Source organism: Megalobrama amblycephala, linkage group LG12, assembly GCF_018812025.1.
Source record: "Megalobrama amblycephala isolate DHTTF-2021 linkage group LG12, ASM1881202v1, whole genome shotgun sequence".
NCBI classification, from domain to species: domain Eukaryota; kingdom Metazoa; phylum Chordata; class Actinopteri; order Cypriniformes; family Xenocyprididae; genus Megalobrama; species Megalobrama amblycephala.
The window spans coordinates 9,483,296-9,502,133 of record NC_063055.1 but is presented as its reverse complement, the minus strand read 5'-3'; the positions used below and the strand labels follow the sequence as shown (position 1 = coordinate 9,502,133).

The 18,838-nt window shown below is 36.4% G+C and overlaps 2 protein-coding genes across 4 annotated transcripts in view; one reads left to right on the top strand and one right to left on the bottom strand.

The window, feature by feature from the left end:
- tpk2 (thiamin pyrophosphokinase 2) overlaps positions 1–588 on the bottom strand; it is a 5,807-nt gene extending 5,219 nt beyond the window's left edge. For both annotated transcript variants that reach the window (XM_048211447.1, XM_048211449.1), the window contains exon 1: positions 372–588. In XM_048211447.1, coding sequence (XP_048067404.1) covers positions 372–435 — 64 coding nt within the window. In that variant the 5' untranslated portion in view covers positions 436–588. The remainder of the gene's footprint in view (positions 1–371) is intronic.
- On the top strand, positions 47–18,838 carry si:dkey-6n6.1 (uncharacterized protein LOC100170811 homolog). Of its 2 annotated transcripts, none has more exons than XM_048211444.1 (11): positions 47–71; positions 7,399–7,513; positions 8,715–8,846; positions 9,320–9,483; positions 10,968–11,499; positions 12,811–12,926; positions 13,627–13,759; positions 13,967–14,124; positions 14,317–14,456; positions 14,641–14,967; positions 17,960–18,838. In XM_048211444.1, the coding sequence occupies exons 2-11, from the start codon at positions 7,480–7,482 to the stop codon at positions 18,138–18,140; spliced, it is 1,917 nt and encodes a 638-aa protein (XP_048067401.1). In that variant the 5' UTR covers positions 47–71; positions 7,399–7,479; the 3' UTR covers positions 18,141–18,838. The 2 variants fall into 2 exon arrangements, with proteins under 2 accessions (XP_048067401.1, XP_048067400.1); XM_048211443.1 differs by lacking the exon at positions 47–71 and adding an exon at positions 711–977.

Genomic DNA, 18,838 nt, shown 5'->3' with positions numbered 1-18,838 from the left:
GCATTTCACATGTAGTGTATATATCAGTCAGTGATAAACAACAAAAATAAAGTAGGACTTGCACCTTGAAGGTAAGTGTACATAACATTAAAAAAGTGTTAAGATATATAAAAATATTACAAATTTAATTATTTCTGAGGTTTTCTTTACATTTAAAAAAAAATGTGTTTACAAATACATTTTTGAGTCATTAAGTCTTTACTCTTTATAATCTTATAATTCATAAACTGCAATCATCTTTATCAGTATGAATTGATTTTTGATGTATTTTACAGATTTTTTTTAAAAAAAATTAATTGACCCATACATGACTTCTGGATCACATGCATAAGGATTGTTCAGTCATATGATTTTTCAGTAGATTTCCCCACCTGGTAAATGAAAGTTATTCATTCGACGCAGGAGTTGAAGCATTTTCTCCGACCACGAAGCCATTTTGTCGATTTCACACGGGTAACAGTTAATTGTCCGTTCAGAAACCGTGCATTATGAAATTAGGGGATTTGTGCTTGATTTGCCGTTGACATGCTGTCACACACCCACGGGCTTCATGCTCGCCTCCATTGTTACAGTTCCTGTTGATGTGAGCGCTGATTGGGTGGTAGGTGCTGTTGATCTGCGCGCTGATTGGTTGAAGCTCTATGACGAGCTCTTGAAGGGCTGTGACGAGTGTTGCTCATAGGTGTTTCTCCACTAGAGGGCGAATGTAGATCAAAACAAATGCCTAATTTTTGAATGCTGAATCTGTCCAGTCATAAAAAGTCATGGTAGCTATCCATATACAGTGCAAAACGGTTTATTGTTTAATTGTCATGTTGTTCTGTGGAAATTGCACCTACTGTGAAGTGGGTCATTAGTAGCCTAAGCTTATGAGTTCACATCAAATACTTTGGTTTACTGTCCATCATGAAGGGTTTGATACAATAGACGTAAATTGATACATGTGGTGTAAGGACGCGCAGTGTAACAGCAATGAGGTAAGGTCGGTTTATATACGCTTCTGTGATTGACAGTGTGATGAACATGCTCAGAATGTGACAAATTATAACCATAATTTGAGTAAAATAATGACAAAGTAGATATTTTCACTCATTTTTGGGTCATTACATTGATTTGCACTAGGCTCAATTTCATTTAATAAATGTACCTCAACAAAACAGTGAAATAGTAACCATAATTTCCAACTAAATTGCTAGTGATAGACATTTTTATATGTGTAACTTTCAATGGCATTTTCCCCCTAAGCTGTGTATCATCATCTCCATACTAAGGCGACTCGACATACAGTCATGCTTTCTACTGCTTTTGTGTGACTGAGCAACAAGATTTAACCAGACACGAACAAAGAGATCCATTACAGATACAGATAGATAGAGAAAGAGAGGGGGGAACAGCAAAAATATTGGTTACATGACACTTGCTGTAATCTGCACCACAATCTTGGGGTCAAATCTCCCTCTGAGCACTAAAAATATACAGACAGTAATCACTGTTGTTAGAGAGGACTGAGAAGTATCTAGTAGTAGGCGGATTTTTAATGAGTCAAGAAAAGCAAACTGTTCCAAAACACACAGCTAGAGAAGAGAGAAACAAGAGATACACTTCTTTAAGTGTTGCTATCTATCTATCTATCTATCTATCTATTATCTGTCTTTGTCTATCTATCTATCTATCTATCTATCTATCTATCTATCTATCTATCTATCTATCTATCTATCTATCTATCTATCTATCTATCTTTGTCTATCTATCTATCTATCTATCTATCTATCTATCTATCTATCTATCTATCTATCTATCTATTATCTGTCTTTGTCTATCTATCTATCTATCTATCTATCTATCTATCTATTATCTGTCTTTGTCTATCTATCTATCTATCTATCTATCTATCTATTATCTGTCTTTGTCTATCTATCTATCTATCTATCTATCTATCTATCTATCTATCTATCTTCTGTCTGTGTCTATCTATCTATCATCTGTCTGTGTCTATCTATCTATCTATCTATCTATCTATCTATCTATCTATCTATCTGCCTGTTTGTCTATCTATCTGCCTGTTTGTCTGTCTATCTATCTGTCTGTCTGTTTGTCTATCTATCTATCTATCTATCTATCTATCTATCTATCTATCTATCTATCTGCCTGTTTGTCTATCTATCTGCCTGTTTGTCTGTCTATCTATCTGTCTGTCTGTTTGTCTATCTATCTATCTATCTATCTATCTATCTATCTATCTATCTATCTATCTATCTATCTATCTATCTATCTATCTATCTATCTATCTATCTATCTATCTATCTAATCTGCCTGTTTGTCTATATATCTGCCTGTTTGTCTGTCTATCTATCTGTCTGTCTGTTTGTCTATCTATCTATCTATCTATCTATCTATCTATCTATCTATCTATCTATCTATCTATCTATCTATCTATCTATCTATCTATCTATCTATCTGCCTGTTTGTCTATCTATCTGCCTGTTTGTCTGTCTATCTATCTGTCTGTCTGTTTGTCTATCTATCTATCTATCTATCTATCTATCTATCTATCTGCCTGTTTGTCTATCTATCTGCCTGTTTGTCTGTCTATCTATCTGTCTGTCTGTTTGTCTATCTATCTATCTATCTATCTATCTATCTATCTAATCTGCCTGTTTGTCTATCTATCTATCTATCTATCTATCTATCTATCTATCTATCATCTGCCTGTTTGTCTATCTATCTGTCTGTCTATCTATCTGTCTGTCTGTCTATCTGTCTGTTTGTCTATCTATCTATCTATCTATCTATCTATCTATCTATCTATCTATCTATCTATCTATCATCTGCCTGTTTGTCTATCTATCTGTCTGTCTATCTATCTGTCTGTTTGTCTATCTATCTATCTATCTATCTATCTGTCTGTCTGTTTGTCTATCTTTCTGTCTGTCTATCTATCTATTATCTATCTATCTGTTTGTCTATCTGTCTGTTTGTTTGTCAGTCTGTCTATCTATCTATCTATCTATCTATCTATCTATCTATCTATCTATCTATCTGTCTGTTTGTCTATCTTTCTGTCTGTCTGTCTATCTATCTATTATCTATCTATCTGTTTGTCTATCTATCTGTCTGTTTGTTTGTCTATCTATCTATCTATCTATCTATCATCTGCCTGTTTGTCTGTCTATCTATCTATCTATCTATCTATCTATCTATCTATCTATCTATCTATCATCTGCATGTTTGTCTGTCTATCTATCTATCTATCTATCTATCATCTGCCTGTTTGTCTATCTATCTATCTATCTATCTATCTATCTATCTATCTATCTATCTATCTGTCTGTTTGTTTGTCTATCTATCTATCTATCTATCTATCATCTGCCTGTTTGTCTGTCTATCTATCTATCTATCTATCTATCTATCTATCTATCTATCTATCTATCATCTGCATGTTTGTCTGTCTATCTATCTATCTATCTATCTATCATCTGCCTGTTTGTCTATCTATCTATCTATCTATCTATCTATCTATCTATCTATCTATCTATCTATCTATCTATCTATCTATCTATCTATCTATCTATCTATCTATCATCCTACCTACCTACCCTATCTCTCACCGTTGGTCACGTTCTAAATGTTTTTCATTCTCTAGTATGTGTTCTCTAAACAGTCTGGGCGGTATTTATCATGTTCGTGACAGGCTTGGCTCCAGGCATGTGTGTGGACGGATGGGGAATTCTAGGAAAAAAGTAAACACTGATTCTCAAGTTGTCATGAAGAAAATGAAAACACTAGACTGTTTGCTGTCTGAGGTCGGCTTAGTTCAATTGTATATCAAACCATATTTTTGGAAGTGTCTTCATACACAGTCTCATTCCAGAAATGGACCATAGATGAAAGATGTTGCTAAAATGATTTTGGTGTTATTTGTTTGAGACATTTATATCTGGCATAATCTGTTTTTTGGTCAGTCAGCAGATGTACGAGGTAAACCCGTACACAGGAAGATGTGGGTGGCGTGTTTACCTGTTTAAAATGATTGTTTGTCTTCGTGAATATTCAGAGTTTTTATTTTTGAATGAAAGACAGGAAGCTCAGGGCATGTCTAGTGAGGGGGTATTACATCCAATTGCTTAATCATTTTCTATGTGGGAGGAAAAAATAAAGAAAGGCTATAACAAACTGGGGTGTAGGAGATGCAAACAGAATTGAGCAGAACTAATGGACTTATTTGTCCCAGCCTGCTCTAAACACATTTATATAATCATAACAGGCTTACACTTGTGTGCTAATGTTGTGTTAACTAACCACATATTATGGTCCGTTTTCTGAAAAGCCTTTATTCTGATAAAAGTGGTTTAAATTCAGGTTATTCCAGTATTCCTGTACACATGGCAATTAACATATTCAGAATAAACATGTAGTCTTTTCCTGTTTTTTCTTCTTGAAATAATGTAAATCATGCTATTTATGATGATGCGCTTTTGGTAAGTATGCACAATAATTTAATAATCTAATTAATTCTCATTCATTGCATACAAAAGAGCAATTAATTGCACCATGCAACTAGTTACAACGCTTTAACGCAGCTGTATATTGATTAAAGTTCATAAAAAATTATTTACCAATCCAAATAAGTTTCTTCAAAACATGTTTTGTAGAACCCAAAGTACAAATGAATATTTTATGTTAAGTGGATATTCTGAATAAGGTGTTAACATAAGAATTACCTAATACAGGCATATACCATCTGTTTTATTTGAATTATTAGAATTTGTTTGGAATATTTGCTTAATTGGGTTATTTCAATCAGGAGTTATACATAAATTCAGATTAATTGTTTTAATGAAATTATTAGTTTTATTGAGCAAGGAATCATTAAAATTATCAAAAGTGACAGTAATGACTTTTAGATTGTTACAAAATATTCATATTTCAAATAAATGCTATTGTTTTGAACTTCTCAGAATCCTGAAAAAATGTATCTCAGTTTCCATAAAAATACTAAGCAGCACAACTGTTTATAATAATAAGAAATGCTCTTAAAGGTGCAATGTGTAAAATTTGGGAGGATCTATTGACAGAAATGCAATATAATATACAAAACTATGTTTTCAGTGGTGTATAAAGACCTTACATAATGAACTGTTATGTTTTTATTACCTTAGAATGAGCCATTTCTATCTACATACACTGCGGGTCCTCTTCCATGTCAAGTCGTCAATTTGTGCCGACATGTTTCTACAGCAACCCTAAATGGACAAACACTCTACAGAGTGCGTTTCATCACTATGTTGTTGTTCTTCTAAATCGTTCGTGTTTTTAAAGGCAGCTAGCATCGTCACTACGTTGAATAAGCACGAAGAAGTAGTAGTAGTAGTAGTCGTCTGGTTTCTTAGAAGTAGAGACCATTCTTTGTTAGAAGTAAGAAGAAACCTCATTGCTTGACTGGCTAACATACTCTCTGCTGTCTCAGAAGACGACATCTTTGACTTGTGTCGGCTAGACGGCCACCATAGCTTCTCTATTTTGCTTCAAAAGGGAGGGGTGAGCTGCTGTTGGTTGCAGTTCTCAACCTCACCACTAGATGCCACTAAAATCTTCACACTGCACCTTTAAAACTACATTTCATGACAATAGCAGTAGTATTTTCTAAAATTATGTGTTTTCTCTTGCACCATTGATGCATGCTGGTTGGTGCGAGATGCATTCTGGGATACCTGGCTCGCACAAGTTCGCACAAGTCACTTAAGCTGCATCCTGAAATTGCGTACTGTTGAGTAGGTACTACATTTGAATTTAAATTTACTTCAAGACTGTTGAAAAAGTACGTTCTATATAGTACGAATGCGTGTAGCATGAACGAATTTGGACGTACTACATCCGCCATGTTATTACGGTCATATGACCTACTAGGGCTGGGCGATATATCGCATGCGATTCTCACGCGCATTTCGTCAGTAAAGCCGGTTCCCTGATTACCGCTAAATCGCCATCACCTGCTTTCAAATGAAGCGCCATTTAACAGACAGAGCCGTAGTTCACTGATAAGCCACGCAAATATCGCGATCATTATCGGAGGCGATTCATCTGCGATATGAACGTGATATTGCGTGGCTTGTCAGTGAACTACGGCTCTGTCTGTTAAATGGCGCTCCATTTGAAAGCAGGTGATGGCGATTTAGCGGTAATCAGGGAACCGGCTTTACTGACGAAATGCGCGTGAGAATCGCATGCGATATATCGCCCAGCCCTATGACCTACCAGCGTCAGTTATGTCCCTTCAACTCCTGTGGCCTCATGGGATAGTAAAGTGTTAATCGTATGCGCACTTCAGAATCTCGCTGGATTTAGTAAGTCATCCGGGTACTTTTCGCCTACTGTTTTTCGAATACTATGAATTCAGACATACTACTCTGTTCGCATACTGTTTTTCACATACTATATAGTAGAGAAGTATTCGATTTCAGACACAGCATTACTGATGCATCCTCGATAAAAGGGGCAGAGCAAGAACATACCCGGGGATTTGAACTGTACTTCAACAGCCAAGTAATCTGAGATCAGGTCCAAAACCAGAAGGATTTAGATTATGGTCAAAGCAGCAGTACAAACTATGCAGAGAAAGTGGAATGTTACTTAATGAAGTGGTTGTCATAGCAACAATGCTTGTATGCAGTTAGATGGCCACACTGGGCAGAAAGAGGCCGCATGGTCAAGCAAGGTTGCAAAAGGCAAAGGAACTTGAAGAATTTCTCAGGAGTGTGGTGCCGTTGGCCCTTCGACAAACAAAGCTACCTTTCATATCAACGGCTCGCTACGCCTCTATGTTTTCTCTGCTCTTCCATCAATCTTGTACTAGCAGTGAAGCACAAACAATAATGAGCATGTTAAGAGAGACTTAAATTAATGTTTTATTCATCAACACAAATCTGAAATCCCACACACTGAAAGTGCATCCGTTGACGTCAGAACATTAAATCGTGTCAAAGATAAGATTTTTTTTTCCTCTCAAGGACTCTAATAGTTTTGTTTGGCTCTGGGGACCGATGGGCGTTTGTTGAGAGGGAAAGGAGAGGCGGTTGGTGGGTCTTCAGGGCAAATGAAAGAGGCGCTTTGTTAAAGCTGTTTTCTTTTTCTTTTTTCCCTCTCACTCCCCTGCTTCCGTTCCATTCCTTCCTCCTCACTCTCTGCTCTCACCTTTGCATTTCTTTTTCTTTTTTTTCTTGGAGGGATGGGTGATGGGTTGAACATGATTTCCAGAGGCAGAGAATATAACTGGCCTTTCAGAAGGTGCAGCCCTCAGAGTCATTGAGACAGCTGTCTCAGGCAGATCATACCTGAACTGACTCTAGCATACATTCACAATGTACAAGCCGTTAGCTTTGTGTTTGTGCCTGTGTTTAGTGATTTTAGTGGCTGAGGGAAAACGAGAAAAAGGAAGAGGAGAGAGACAGAGGAGCTCCAGGCGCTTCTTGTCCGCTGAGGATGCGCTTCGAGTATGATAACCCTTTCCTTCCAGGTGAGCAATGCTTATAGCATTTAATCAAAGTAAAAGAAATAAAATTAAAAGAACACATGTTTTCCTAATATTGTAATTTTATATTAATATTTATATTTATTGTCGAAAAATAAGTGGTCATTTAATTTAAGCAAAAAATGTTTTTTTTCCTCATTTATATTTGTATTTATTGCACAAATGTATTTGTCAAAGAATAGGTTATACTGATTTATGATGAGTTAAGATGAATAGACTTAAAAATGTATGAATGTTATATATTATATTATATTATATTATATTATATTATATTATATTATATTATATTATATTATATTATATTATATTATATTATATTTCTTATCTAATGCAAAGACTTTTATGCATTTTATGTGTCGTTACTTGTGCTTTTATATTATATTATATTATATTATATTATATTATATATATATTATATATATATTATATTATATTATATTATAGTTCTTATCTAATGCAAAGACTTTTATGCATTTTATGTGTCGTTACTTGTGCTTTTATATTATATTATATTATATTATATTATATTATATTATATTATATTATATTATATTATATTATATTATATTATATTATATTATATTATATTATATTGCCACTTTTCTAATGCAAAGACATTCATGCATTTTAAGTGTCCAATTACTTTTATTTTGCTTTTATATTATATTATATTAAAAAAAACAAAATTTATTCAGACATCTTGAACATTTCATTCATTAAAACTGTTTATTCACTATAGTTAAATAAATGGTAATAAAATATGACAAGATCTCAGAGTTAAACTGTGTCAGAAAAAAAGTAATCTTAATTATGTCAGATAACACTTAAGCAAAACATGATCAGGTCAAAGTGTCTGAATAATTTTTGGTTCCAGATTTTTATCAGTTTTACTGGTAGTCCCCTGTATGAAGAATTTTTGGGTATAATATGTCACAGTTTACTTTATTTTGCTATCCTCACTTACATAAATGAACTATAGTGTCCTGCACCCACTAGTAAAAAAAATATCAAAAATATCAATATATATCAATATATTGTCTATTATATTATATTATATTATATTATATTATATTATTCGATACTTCTTATCTAATGCAATGACATGTATGCATTTTAAGTGTCCAGTTACTTGTTGGAGCCGCAGTGTGTTGATTTCTGAAATTCTGTGTGTGTGGATACATGCCAGGGCGTAGCAGCCAGTGCTTGGTGAATGGGATTTCTCTGTTTGAGGGGGCTGTCTGGTCTCCAGAGCCGTGCAGTGTGTGCCAGTGTAAAGGTGGAGCAGCGAGCTGCCGAACCATCCCCTGCCCGGCCAGAGGTTTGGGAACCAAACCCACAGCATTCACATGAGATCAGTCAAGTACATGCACCATTAAAGTGACAGCATCACGCTTTAATACTTGCATCAACATTCTTTATTTTCTTGATATTATCAATGTTGAAAACAGTTGTGCTGCATAATATTTTTCTGGAAACTGAGATACAGTTTTTCAGGATTCTTTGATGAATTGAATGTTTAAAAGAACAGCATTTATTTGAAATCTGACCCCAAATGTTTGAACGGTAGTATGTGTTCCATTCCTCTTTGACTGTTTTTTGGGGTTCCATTGTAAATGGATTAGCAATTTGTAGTAATAGCTAAAGAAAACGGTGGGAATCCCTGTGGTGATGCACTTTGGGAATTATGTAAAACATTGGCTCTTAGTGTGGTGCAGTGCTGGGAAAGGTTCCATAAGGGAGTGGGATGCTTGGTGGTGGGTACTGAATTTCTGTTTGCCCCACCATGTCTAGCTTCACCCACCCTGAAGTCTGTGGCCAGTAAGACCAGTCCAGCATCTGTGGGGAAAACAAGCTTGAAAAACAGACTGACAGGAAATGGAAAACCACCTGTGGGGACAGAGGTTCTGGAGGTGAAGCCAAAGAAGAACAAGGTGGTGATCACCCTAGCGAAAGAAGTATGTCAAGTCAAGTCAAATTTATTTATATAGCGCTTTTACAATTGGTAATTGTTTCAAAGCAGCTTTACATATTAGAAGCACAGAAAAAAAAGGGAAGTGGTTAAAAATAAGCTGTACAAACAAGCGTGGTAATATGTAACATATACAAGATGGTGCTACATTAAGCCAATGTCGGCTGACTCCCAGGGGTGGAAAAAACCCCCTAGGAGAAAACCCAGCGTGGGAAAAAAGTCCTAGGAGGGAAAAAACCCCTTGGAAGATATATATAATATATGTAAATGGATATGGAGATCAAAATCTGAATTATACATTTTTATTATAGAGATTAAAAATAGATTATATATATATATTTGTAAGCGGATACGGGGATTTAAAAATCTATGCAGCCAGAACTGGATCTGTAGGCCCATTGTCTCCTGGGCTGCGTTGTAGTCAGGTCCAGACACAGGTTCTCCATCTGATCTGGATACGGCCTGGATCCAGCACCCGGAAAACCTCGGGATAAGCAGAGAGACAGATATTAGCGTAGATGCCATTCTTATTCTGATGTACAGGTATATCTAGTGTTATAGGAAATGTTCTGGGTTCCGGCCGACCTAATTATTGCAGCGTAACAATCCTTTAACGGATTTGAAAAATGTTAATGTATTGATAATATGTTATGTGTATGCAAGAGCAAAGAGATGTGTTTTTAGTCTAGATTTAAACTGACAGAGTGTGTCTGCTTCCCGAACAATGCTAGGAAGATTGTTCCAGAGTTTAGGTGCTAAATAGGAAAAGGATCTGCCGCCTTCAGTTGATTTTGATATTCTGGGTATTATCAACTGGCCTGAATTCTGAGATCGCAATAAACGTGAAGGACTATAATGCATTAAGAGCTCACTTAGGTACTGGGGAGCTAAACCATTTAGTGCTTTATAAGTAAGTAGCAAGATTTTAAAATCTGTACGATGTTTAATAGGGAGCCAATGTAATGTTGACAGAACTGGGCTAATATGGTCATACTTTTTGGTTCTAGTAAGAACTCTAGCTGCCGCATTTTGGACCAACTGTAGTCTGTTTAAAAGCCGAGCAGAACAACCACCCAGTAGAGCGTTACAATAATCTAGTCTTGAGGTCATGAATGCATGAACCAACTGTTCCGCATTTGTCATTGAGAGCATATGTCGTAATTTAGATATATTTTTTAGATGGAAGAAGGCGGTTTCTATTTTTATGTGGATGTGCATGAGAAAATACTTCATATACTTTAATTTTTTTTTCTTCCCTGATTATTGTACCTGTTTGCCTTTTGATATGTATGTGCTGGTCTTAGCTGGTTTAGGATATTCAATCTGCTGTCTTAGTCTGGCTTATCTGGTGCTCAGCTGTTTTAACAAATGAAAGGTACCTAAAACCAGCAAACTAGACCAGCTAAGAATAGCAGCCTAGGTTATTTGACCTCTTTAAATTGTTCTTAAACATTTATGTTGTTTATTCAGCCACCCTCAAATGTCCCTAAGAAGCAAGTAAAGAAAAACCAGGAGGTGAGTCTGAATCCTGGAAAACCACCTAAGACCCCTGTAATACCCACAGGACCTCAGTTTATGAGACCTATCCATTTTGATAATGACGACCACGATGATGACGACTATCTAGAGGACGACAGTGACAGCGATGATGATGACGATAATAACAGCAGTATTTCAGTGTTCAGATCTGCTGTTCGTCCTGTAGCAATTGATAGACGAGTAATGCCACCCACATTTAAACCGGCTGCACCACGAGCAGAACCGGCATTTGCTCTTCCGACAAGAAGATCTGTGATCCTGCCTGCTGGAAGGCCACTGCCAGCCCCCAGTGGGCGACCGGTGGATCGAGATATTGGCCGTCCAGTCTTCCGCACCTCTGTTCATATGGAGTCTCTTCCAGCTGGCTGCTTGCTTTCAGAGTCTCTTATTGCTTGTGGAAACACTCGCCTTACCCAAATGCCCATCATCAGAGATCCAGGGGTCAGAAGTCTCTTTCTAGCAGGTGAGGTGAGAGCAGTTCACCTTGCTCATGAGGGCTAATAGTACATTACAAAATATTTTTTTGATTAACATCCTTAAAGGATAAGTTAAATATACATACTTTTACATATATTTTTAAAGAATATAACATATTTTATATATATATATATATATATATATATATATATATATAAAATTAGTTAGTGGTTTGTGCCACAGCTGCTCTAAACTAACAGTACTGGTGATTACCAAAATCATTTTTTATGATTTGTGTTTCTGTAATGGTTAATCCACACCATTATGTGCAAGTTCTTTAGTCACAATAGTGTTTTTAATGCTAAAATAGCTAGAGATAGATTGCACAAAAGTTTCATCAAAAGCTAATCTTTGGGACAACTAGAACAACTAGAAACTATTTGGAAGTTAATACCAACAGACACTGTGGAAAAGTACATAAAAACAATGCCAGCAAAAATGCAAGCTGTTATCAAGGCCAGTGGATGCCATACAAAATAAAAATAAAATATATATATAGTTTTAAACAAGTTTTTAGACTAATATAAAAGAATATTTGTGTTTTTTCTTTATTATGACAGGTGGTCTAATAAATTTGTTAAGCACTATATATATATATATATATATATATATATATATATATATACTGCTATTTGATCAAAAATACAATAAATACAATAATGTTGTAAAATATTAATACAACTTAAAATAACTGTTTTCTATTTTAAATATTTCTTCGGTGTCACATGATCCTTCAGAAATCAGAAATCACTGCTCAAGAAACATTTCTTATTATTATCAGTGTTAAAAACAGTTGTGCTGCTTAATATTTGCATCCTTGATGAATATAAGAAAGTCTTTAAAGAAATTGTTTACTGGCCCCAAACTCTTAAATGGTAGTGTAGTATAAAATACATATAATAAAAACATATTTGTCACATTGTGAGATATGAAGATGTGACATTTAAAATCAAATTGTGAAATCAAAAGTCAAAATTGTGGAATATGAAGTTGCAATAGTGTTGTTGTTTTTTTCTTCTAATATTATTATATTACGTTTTTGGAAACTATATAAAACTCACTAAATTGTTTTAGATTTATGCAAAACATGACATTTTTATTTGGTACAAAATTGTTTCTTTAAAATGGTGTCTAGAGTCTGAAAATAGGGGTCTAGTGTGAAAAGGTGTTATTGGAATTTGACAGATGTTCTTGGCAGGGTCTTACTGTTTGTCCATCAGAGGATTTGTAGAAGTATAAACAGAGCTTACCGTGATGAGGGCTGGAAAATTACTCATGACTTCCTGGTGTTTTGCAGATAACAAAATCAGCAAGATCCCAGCACATGCTCTAGCAGGTCTTCCCAACTTGGAGTGGCTGGACCTCAGCAAGAACAAGCTGGATGATTTCTCTTTGGGACCGAATGTGTTTCAGGTGAGTCAAGAAATCCTTATTAGCAAGTGTACTGAAACACCTGCATCAACATCTCATTCCATCTGTTTTCTTAAAGATCATACATGCATACATATATATATATATATATATATATATATATATATATATATATATATATATATATATATATATCTCAGTATATTCTGAGTAATATAAAATATAAATCTGCAAAAATGGATACTGCTTTGTGATCTGTTATCTGTTACAGTGGTGAGTTATCAGGCCTTATGGTGCCGCACAGTGCATACTTGATATTTAGCAAGTAGCTGACGTGTTTTCGCAAGATGTTGGGCCTGACATCATCGAGACAATTCTCACCAGGTTGCTGCAGTGAACATAGGAAATTTCAGCCAATAGATATTACCCCCTAAAAAGAAAGGCAATCATTTTTTACCTTTTTCTCACATGTGTGCCATTTCTACTAGGCGCCAAGCACAGGATCTACAGGTGACATGTATATGACACAGAGCAGAACAGTGTTTTTTTCCCCACATGTTCACCGTACCTCAGTGTTTACCCGTGCTCGGTAGCATGATCGGGAAATGTCTGTTCCCCATGCCAGATGAACTCTGTGAATATCTGTGTTGTGTAACTTTTGCTTCTGTGACTTGCAGAAAGCTTTGAAATATTTCCAGTCTGGTTTTGACAGTGTCATGAGTATCTTCTCGGCCTGTTGCAGAACTTGACGAAGCTCAGGAGGTTGAACCTTGATGGAAACAACTTCACTAAAGTGCCGGCTCTCCCTCCCTCACTGGTGGAGCTGAAGATCAACGATAATAAACTCAGTGGTCTCACTCCCCACAGCTTTAAGGGTAAACACACAACCACAGTGTCCGTATGAACTCACTATTCAACACTCAAGTCCAATAAAAGATCTGTTTTTCATGTTAGGGGTTAATCTGGGCATTTTAAAATTACTTTTATCAACTTAGTCTCTTTATTAAAGAATACGGGCAAATACTGTCAAACTAAAGTAATTGCTATTTTTTGGAGTAATCTAATGTTATTTGTTTCCTCAGGTCTGTCACAGCTGCTGACACTGGAGTTAGAGGATAATTATTTCCATGATGGAAATGTCTCTCCTCTGGCCTTCAAACCTCTGAAGAGGCTGATTTACCTCAGGCTAGATGACAATAAGTTCAGAGCTATTCCCTCTGGTCTGCCTGCTTCAGTACAGGTCAGTCACATTTTGTGTTTCAAAAGCACAAAAGTTGCAGTACATATACATACTATATACACAAACATGCACTAGATTTTAGTTTGGTGACCTAAAAAATTACATTTCCAGGTAATTTACTATTAGAGTGTTTATACAATGCAGAACTGGAGTGCAATTGATAAGTGTGTTGTTGATTTGTTATTTCTTCAGGAGCTGCATCTGTCTGACAACAAGATAGAGGTGGTACATTCAGGGCTCCTCAACAAAACCACCAATCTAAGAGTCCTGGACCTCAGCCAAAACCGAATCCGAGAAGACCGCATTCATCCAAGAGCGTGGATACACTTGCTGTGAGTTTAGATCTTTCTCACTCTCTCTCTGCTGTTAGGTGCCATCTTGTGGACAGTTACTGTAATGCATACAAACAGGTTCAGGACCTCTTGTTCGATGGAGTTGGAGCAGTTACATTTTGTATAAAACTAATAATTACATTTCAAGCCTAATAAAAGTATTTCAAAATGTCTTTATCCACAGAAAACTGGAGTATTTGGACCTTTCCCACAATAAGCTGGTTCACGTTCCTTCTTTCTTGCCGGTTGGTCTGCGTCAACTCATCCTGCATCATAACCAAATTGAGCGCATTCCTGGCTATGTGTTTGGCCACCTGCGGCCTGGTCTGGACTCGCTACAGCTGTCTTACAACCGTCTGCGTGAAGACGGGATAAATGAAGTGTCCTTCATGGGTCTGTACAACTCACTGACCGAACTTCTGTTGGACCATAATCAGCTCAGATCAATCCCACGAGGCATCCTTCAGTTAAAGACTCTGCAGCACCTGAGACTGAACCACAACTACATCAGGTTAGTGATCTATCTATCTATCTATCTATCTATCTATCTATCTATCTATCTATCTATCTATCTATCTATCTATCTATCTATCTATCTATCTATCTGTCTGTCTGTCTGTCATCTATCTGTCTGTCAATCATCTATCTGTCTGTCTATCATCTATCTATATGTCTATCTATCTGTCTGTCGTCTGTCTGTCTGTCAATCATCTATCTGTCTGTCTGTCTATCATCAGTCTGTCTGTCTGTCTGTCTATCATTCATCTCTGTCGTCTGTCTATCATCAGTCTGTCTGTCTGTCTGTCTGTCTGTCTGTCAATCATCTATCTGTCTGTCTGTCTATCATTCATCTCTGTCGTCTGTCTGTCTATCATCTATCTGTCTATCATTCATCTGTCTGTCTGTCTGTCTGTCTGTCTGTCTATCATCTATCTATCTGTCTGTCTGTCTGTCTCTCTATCATCTATTTGTCTGTCTGTCTGTCGTCTGTCTGTCTATCATTCATCTGTCTGTCTGTCTGTCTGTCTGTCTGTCTATCATCTATCTATATCTGTCTGTCTGTCTCTCTATCATCTATTTGTCTGTCTGTCTGTCTGTCGTCCGTCTGTCTGTCTGTCTGTCTGTCTGTCTGTCTGTCAATCATCTATCTGTCTGTCTGTCTGTCTATCATTCATCTATGTCGTCTGTCTGTCTATCATCTATCTGTCTATCATTCATCTGTCTGTCTGTCTCTCTGTCTCTCTATCATCTATTTGTCTGTCTGTCTGTCTGTCGTCTGTCTGTCTATCATCTATCTGTCTGTCTGTCTATCATTCATCTGTCTGTCTATCTTTCTATCATCTATCTATATCTGTCTGTCTATCATCTATCTGTCTGTCTGTCTGTCTATCATTCATCAGTCTATCTATCTGTCTGTCTGTCTGTCTGTCTGTCTATCATTCATCTGTCTGTCTGTCGTCTGTCTGTCTATCATCTATCTGTCTGTCTGTCTATCATTCGTCTGTCTGTCTTTCTATCATCTATCTATATCTGTCTGTCTATCATCTATCTGTCTGTCTGTCTGTCTATCATTCATCAGTCTATCTATCTGTCTGTCTGTCTGTCTGTCTATCATCTATCTTTCTGTCTTTCTATCATTCATCTGTCTGTCGTCTGTCTGTCTGTCTATCATCTATCTTTCTGTCTTTCTATCATTCATCTGTCTGTCTGTCTGTCTGTCTATCATCTATCTATATCTGTCTGTCTGTCTGTCTATCATTCATCAGTCTATCATCTATCTGTCTGTCTGTCTGTCTATCATCTATCTGTCTGTCTCATCTATCTATCTGTCTGTCTGTCTGTCTGTCTCTCTGTCAATCTATCTATCTGTCTATCATCTATCTGTCTGTCTGTCTATCATTCATCTCTGTCGTCTGTCTGTCTATCATCTATCTGTCTATCATTCATCTGTCTATATTTGTCTGTCTGTCTCTCTATCATCTATTTGTCTGTCTGTCTGTCGTCTGTCTATCATTCATCTGTCTGTCTGTCTGTCTGTCTGTCTATCATTCATCAGTCTGTCTGTCGTCTGTCTATCATCTATCTGTCTATCATTCATCTGTCTATCTGTCTGTCTGTCTGTCTGTCTATCATCTGTCTGTCTGTCTATCATCTATCTATATTTGTCTGTCTGTCTCTCTATCATCTATTTGTCTGTCTGTCTGTCGTCTGTCTGTCTATCATTCATCTATCTGTCTGTCTGTCTGTCTGTCTGTCTGTCTATCATTCATCAGTCTGTCTGTCGTCTATCATCTATCTGTCTGTCTGTCTGTCTGTCTATCATTCATCTGTCTGTCTATCTTTCTATCATCTGTCTGTCTGTCTCATCTATCTATCTGTCTGTCTGTCTGTCTGTCTGTCTCTCTGTCAATCTATCTATCTGTCTATCATCTATCTGTCTGTCTGTCTATCATTCATCTCTGTCGTCTGTCTGTCTATCATCTATCTGTCTATCATTCATCTGTCTATATTTGTCTGTCTGTCTCTCTATCATCTATTTGTCTGTCTGTCTGTCGTCTGTCTATCATTCATCTGTCTGTCTGTCTGTCTGTCTGTCTATCATTCATCAGTCTGTCTGTCGTCTGTCTATCATCTATCTGTCTATCATTCATCTGTCTATCTGTCTGTCTGTCTGTCTGTCTATCATCTGTCTGTCTGTCTATCATCTATCTATATTTGTCTGTCTGTCTCTCTATCATCTATTTGTCTGTCTGTCTGTCGTCTGTCTGTCTATCATTCATCTATCTGTCTGTCTGTCTGTCTGTCTGTCTATCATTCATCAGTCTGTCTGTCGTCTATCATCTATCTGTCTGTCTGTCTGTCTGTCTATCATTCATCTGTCTGTCTATCTTTCTATCATCTGTCTGTCTGTCTTTCTATCATCTATCTATATCTGTCTGTCTGTCTATCATTCATCAGTCTGTCTGTCGTCTGTCTGTCTATCATCTATCTGTGTGTCTATCATTCATCTGTCTGTCTGTCTATCATTCATCTGTCTGTCTGTCTGTCTATCATTCATCAGTCTATCATCTGTCTGTCTGTCTGTCAGTCATTCATCTATCTATCTATCTATCTATCTATCTATCTATCTATCTATCTATCGTTCTATCGTTCTGTCGTTCTGCCTATCCTATTGCTCTATCTGTCATTCTATCTATTGTTCTGAGCCTTAAAACTTTCAAATTTCAAACTTTTAAAACTATTTTAAACTTTCAGACTTAAGCCACATCAGATTTTGTCTATGTACAACCTTTACTATATGGTTTACTCTCCATTTACATGGAAAAAAAAGCTATACTGCTAAGTACGTTTATACATATGAATTTATTTTGTCCACTTATAGGAATACACTAGAATATAGGTAGCCTCAAATCTAACAAGCATGAACTAAAAACCACAAAACTCTATTGGGTTCTTAAACGTCACAATGGCCAGTGTTTTTGAATCTGATCTTCTCCCTATAGCTACATCACTATGAACTCATTGTGTGACACTTCGGCCCGTGAGGACTCCCTGCTGGTGTCTGTTCACCTGGAGTACAACCTGATCGACCGCCGCCTCATTCCACCCACAGCCTTCTCCTGCATCAAAACCTACCAGAGCGTCCTCCTGCGGCCCCAGAGATATGAAGAGCACCAGAAATGAAAGCCTTACAGAGCGTACTCTTTCAAGTTTACACAGCATCATAATTCAGAGATTTAAGTGAAATGATGATACAGATGCAGTTCCCTTTTTACACTAGAGGCCTTTAATTTGGTCTTAGTTGTGTTTTAGGGATATTCTGACAGTCTTTTCTCTGTCTCATTGGGGCCACACATGCACATGCATTTTTTGTGCCTTACTGCACCTAAAATCTACTGCAGACATTTGTTGTTTGATTTAAGCATTGACTGTGTTTATGCTTTAACAGATTTATAGTGATCTGTTATTACACAGATTTACATGATGCTAAATGTCCATCTTTTCTATTGCAGCTGGCATCATATTTTTGTGTATGTCTGTAATAGTTGCTTTTCATTATCATATCTAATGTCTGTCTTTTTGGTTTGTTTAACACCTGTATGTCTGCAATTTAAAATTTCTTTTAAATCAAACTTACACGTGCAAGTTTTTTAAGTATATGCAATAGTTGTTTTTTAATTATATATATATCAACTTAATACATTATTTATTTCTTGATTGAACTGCATTGCGTAACATTTTTATTTTAATACCGTTTTAACATGGTTTTCAGTAGCAACAGGTTTATAATTTTACAATTCAGTTGTGTTACTGTGTGTTGTCTGTACTTTTGTATTCTCTCTGTTACAAACTACAATAAAGTTGAAAGGTGACAGAATTTA

Excerpts from the sequence above, each read along its gene's own strand:
- si:dkey-6n6.1 (XM_048211444.1), top strand. The coding sequence starts at position 7,480 with ATGCGCTTCGAGTATGATAACCCTTTCCTTCCAG. Across the intron at positions 14,457-14,640 it reads AGAGCGTGGATACACTTGCT|AAAACTGGAGTATTTGGACC; the intron begins GTGAGTTTAGAT and ends CTTTATCCACAG. Across the intron at positions 14,968-17,959 it reads CTGAACCACAACTACATCAG|CTACATCACTATGAACTCAT; the intron begins GTTAGTGATCTA and ends TTCTCCCTATAG.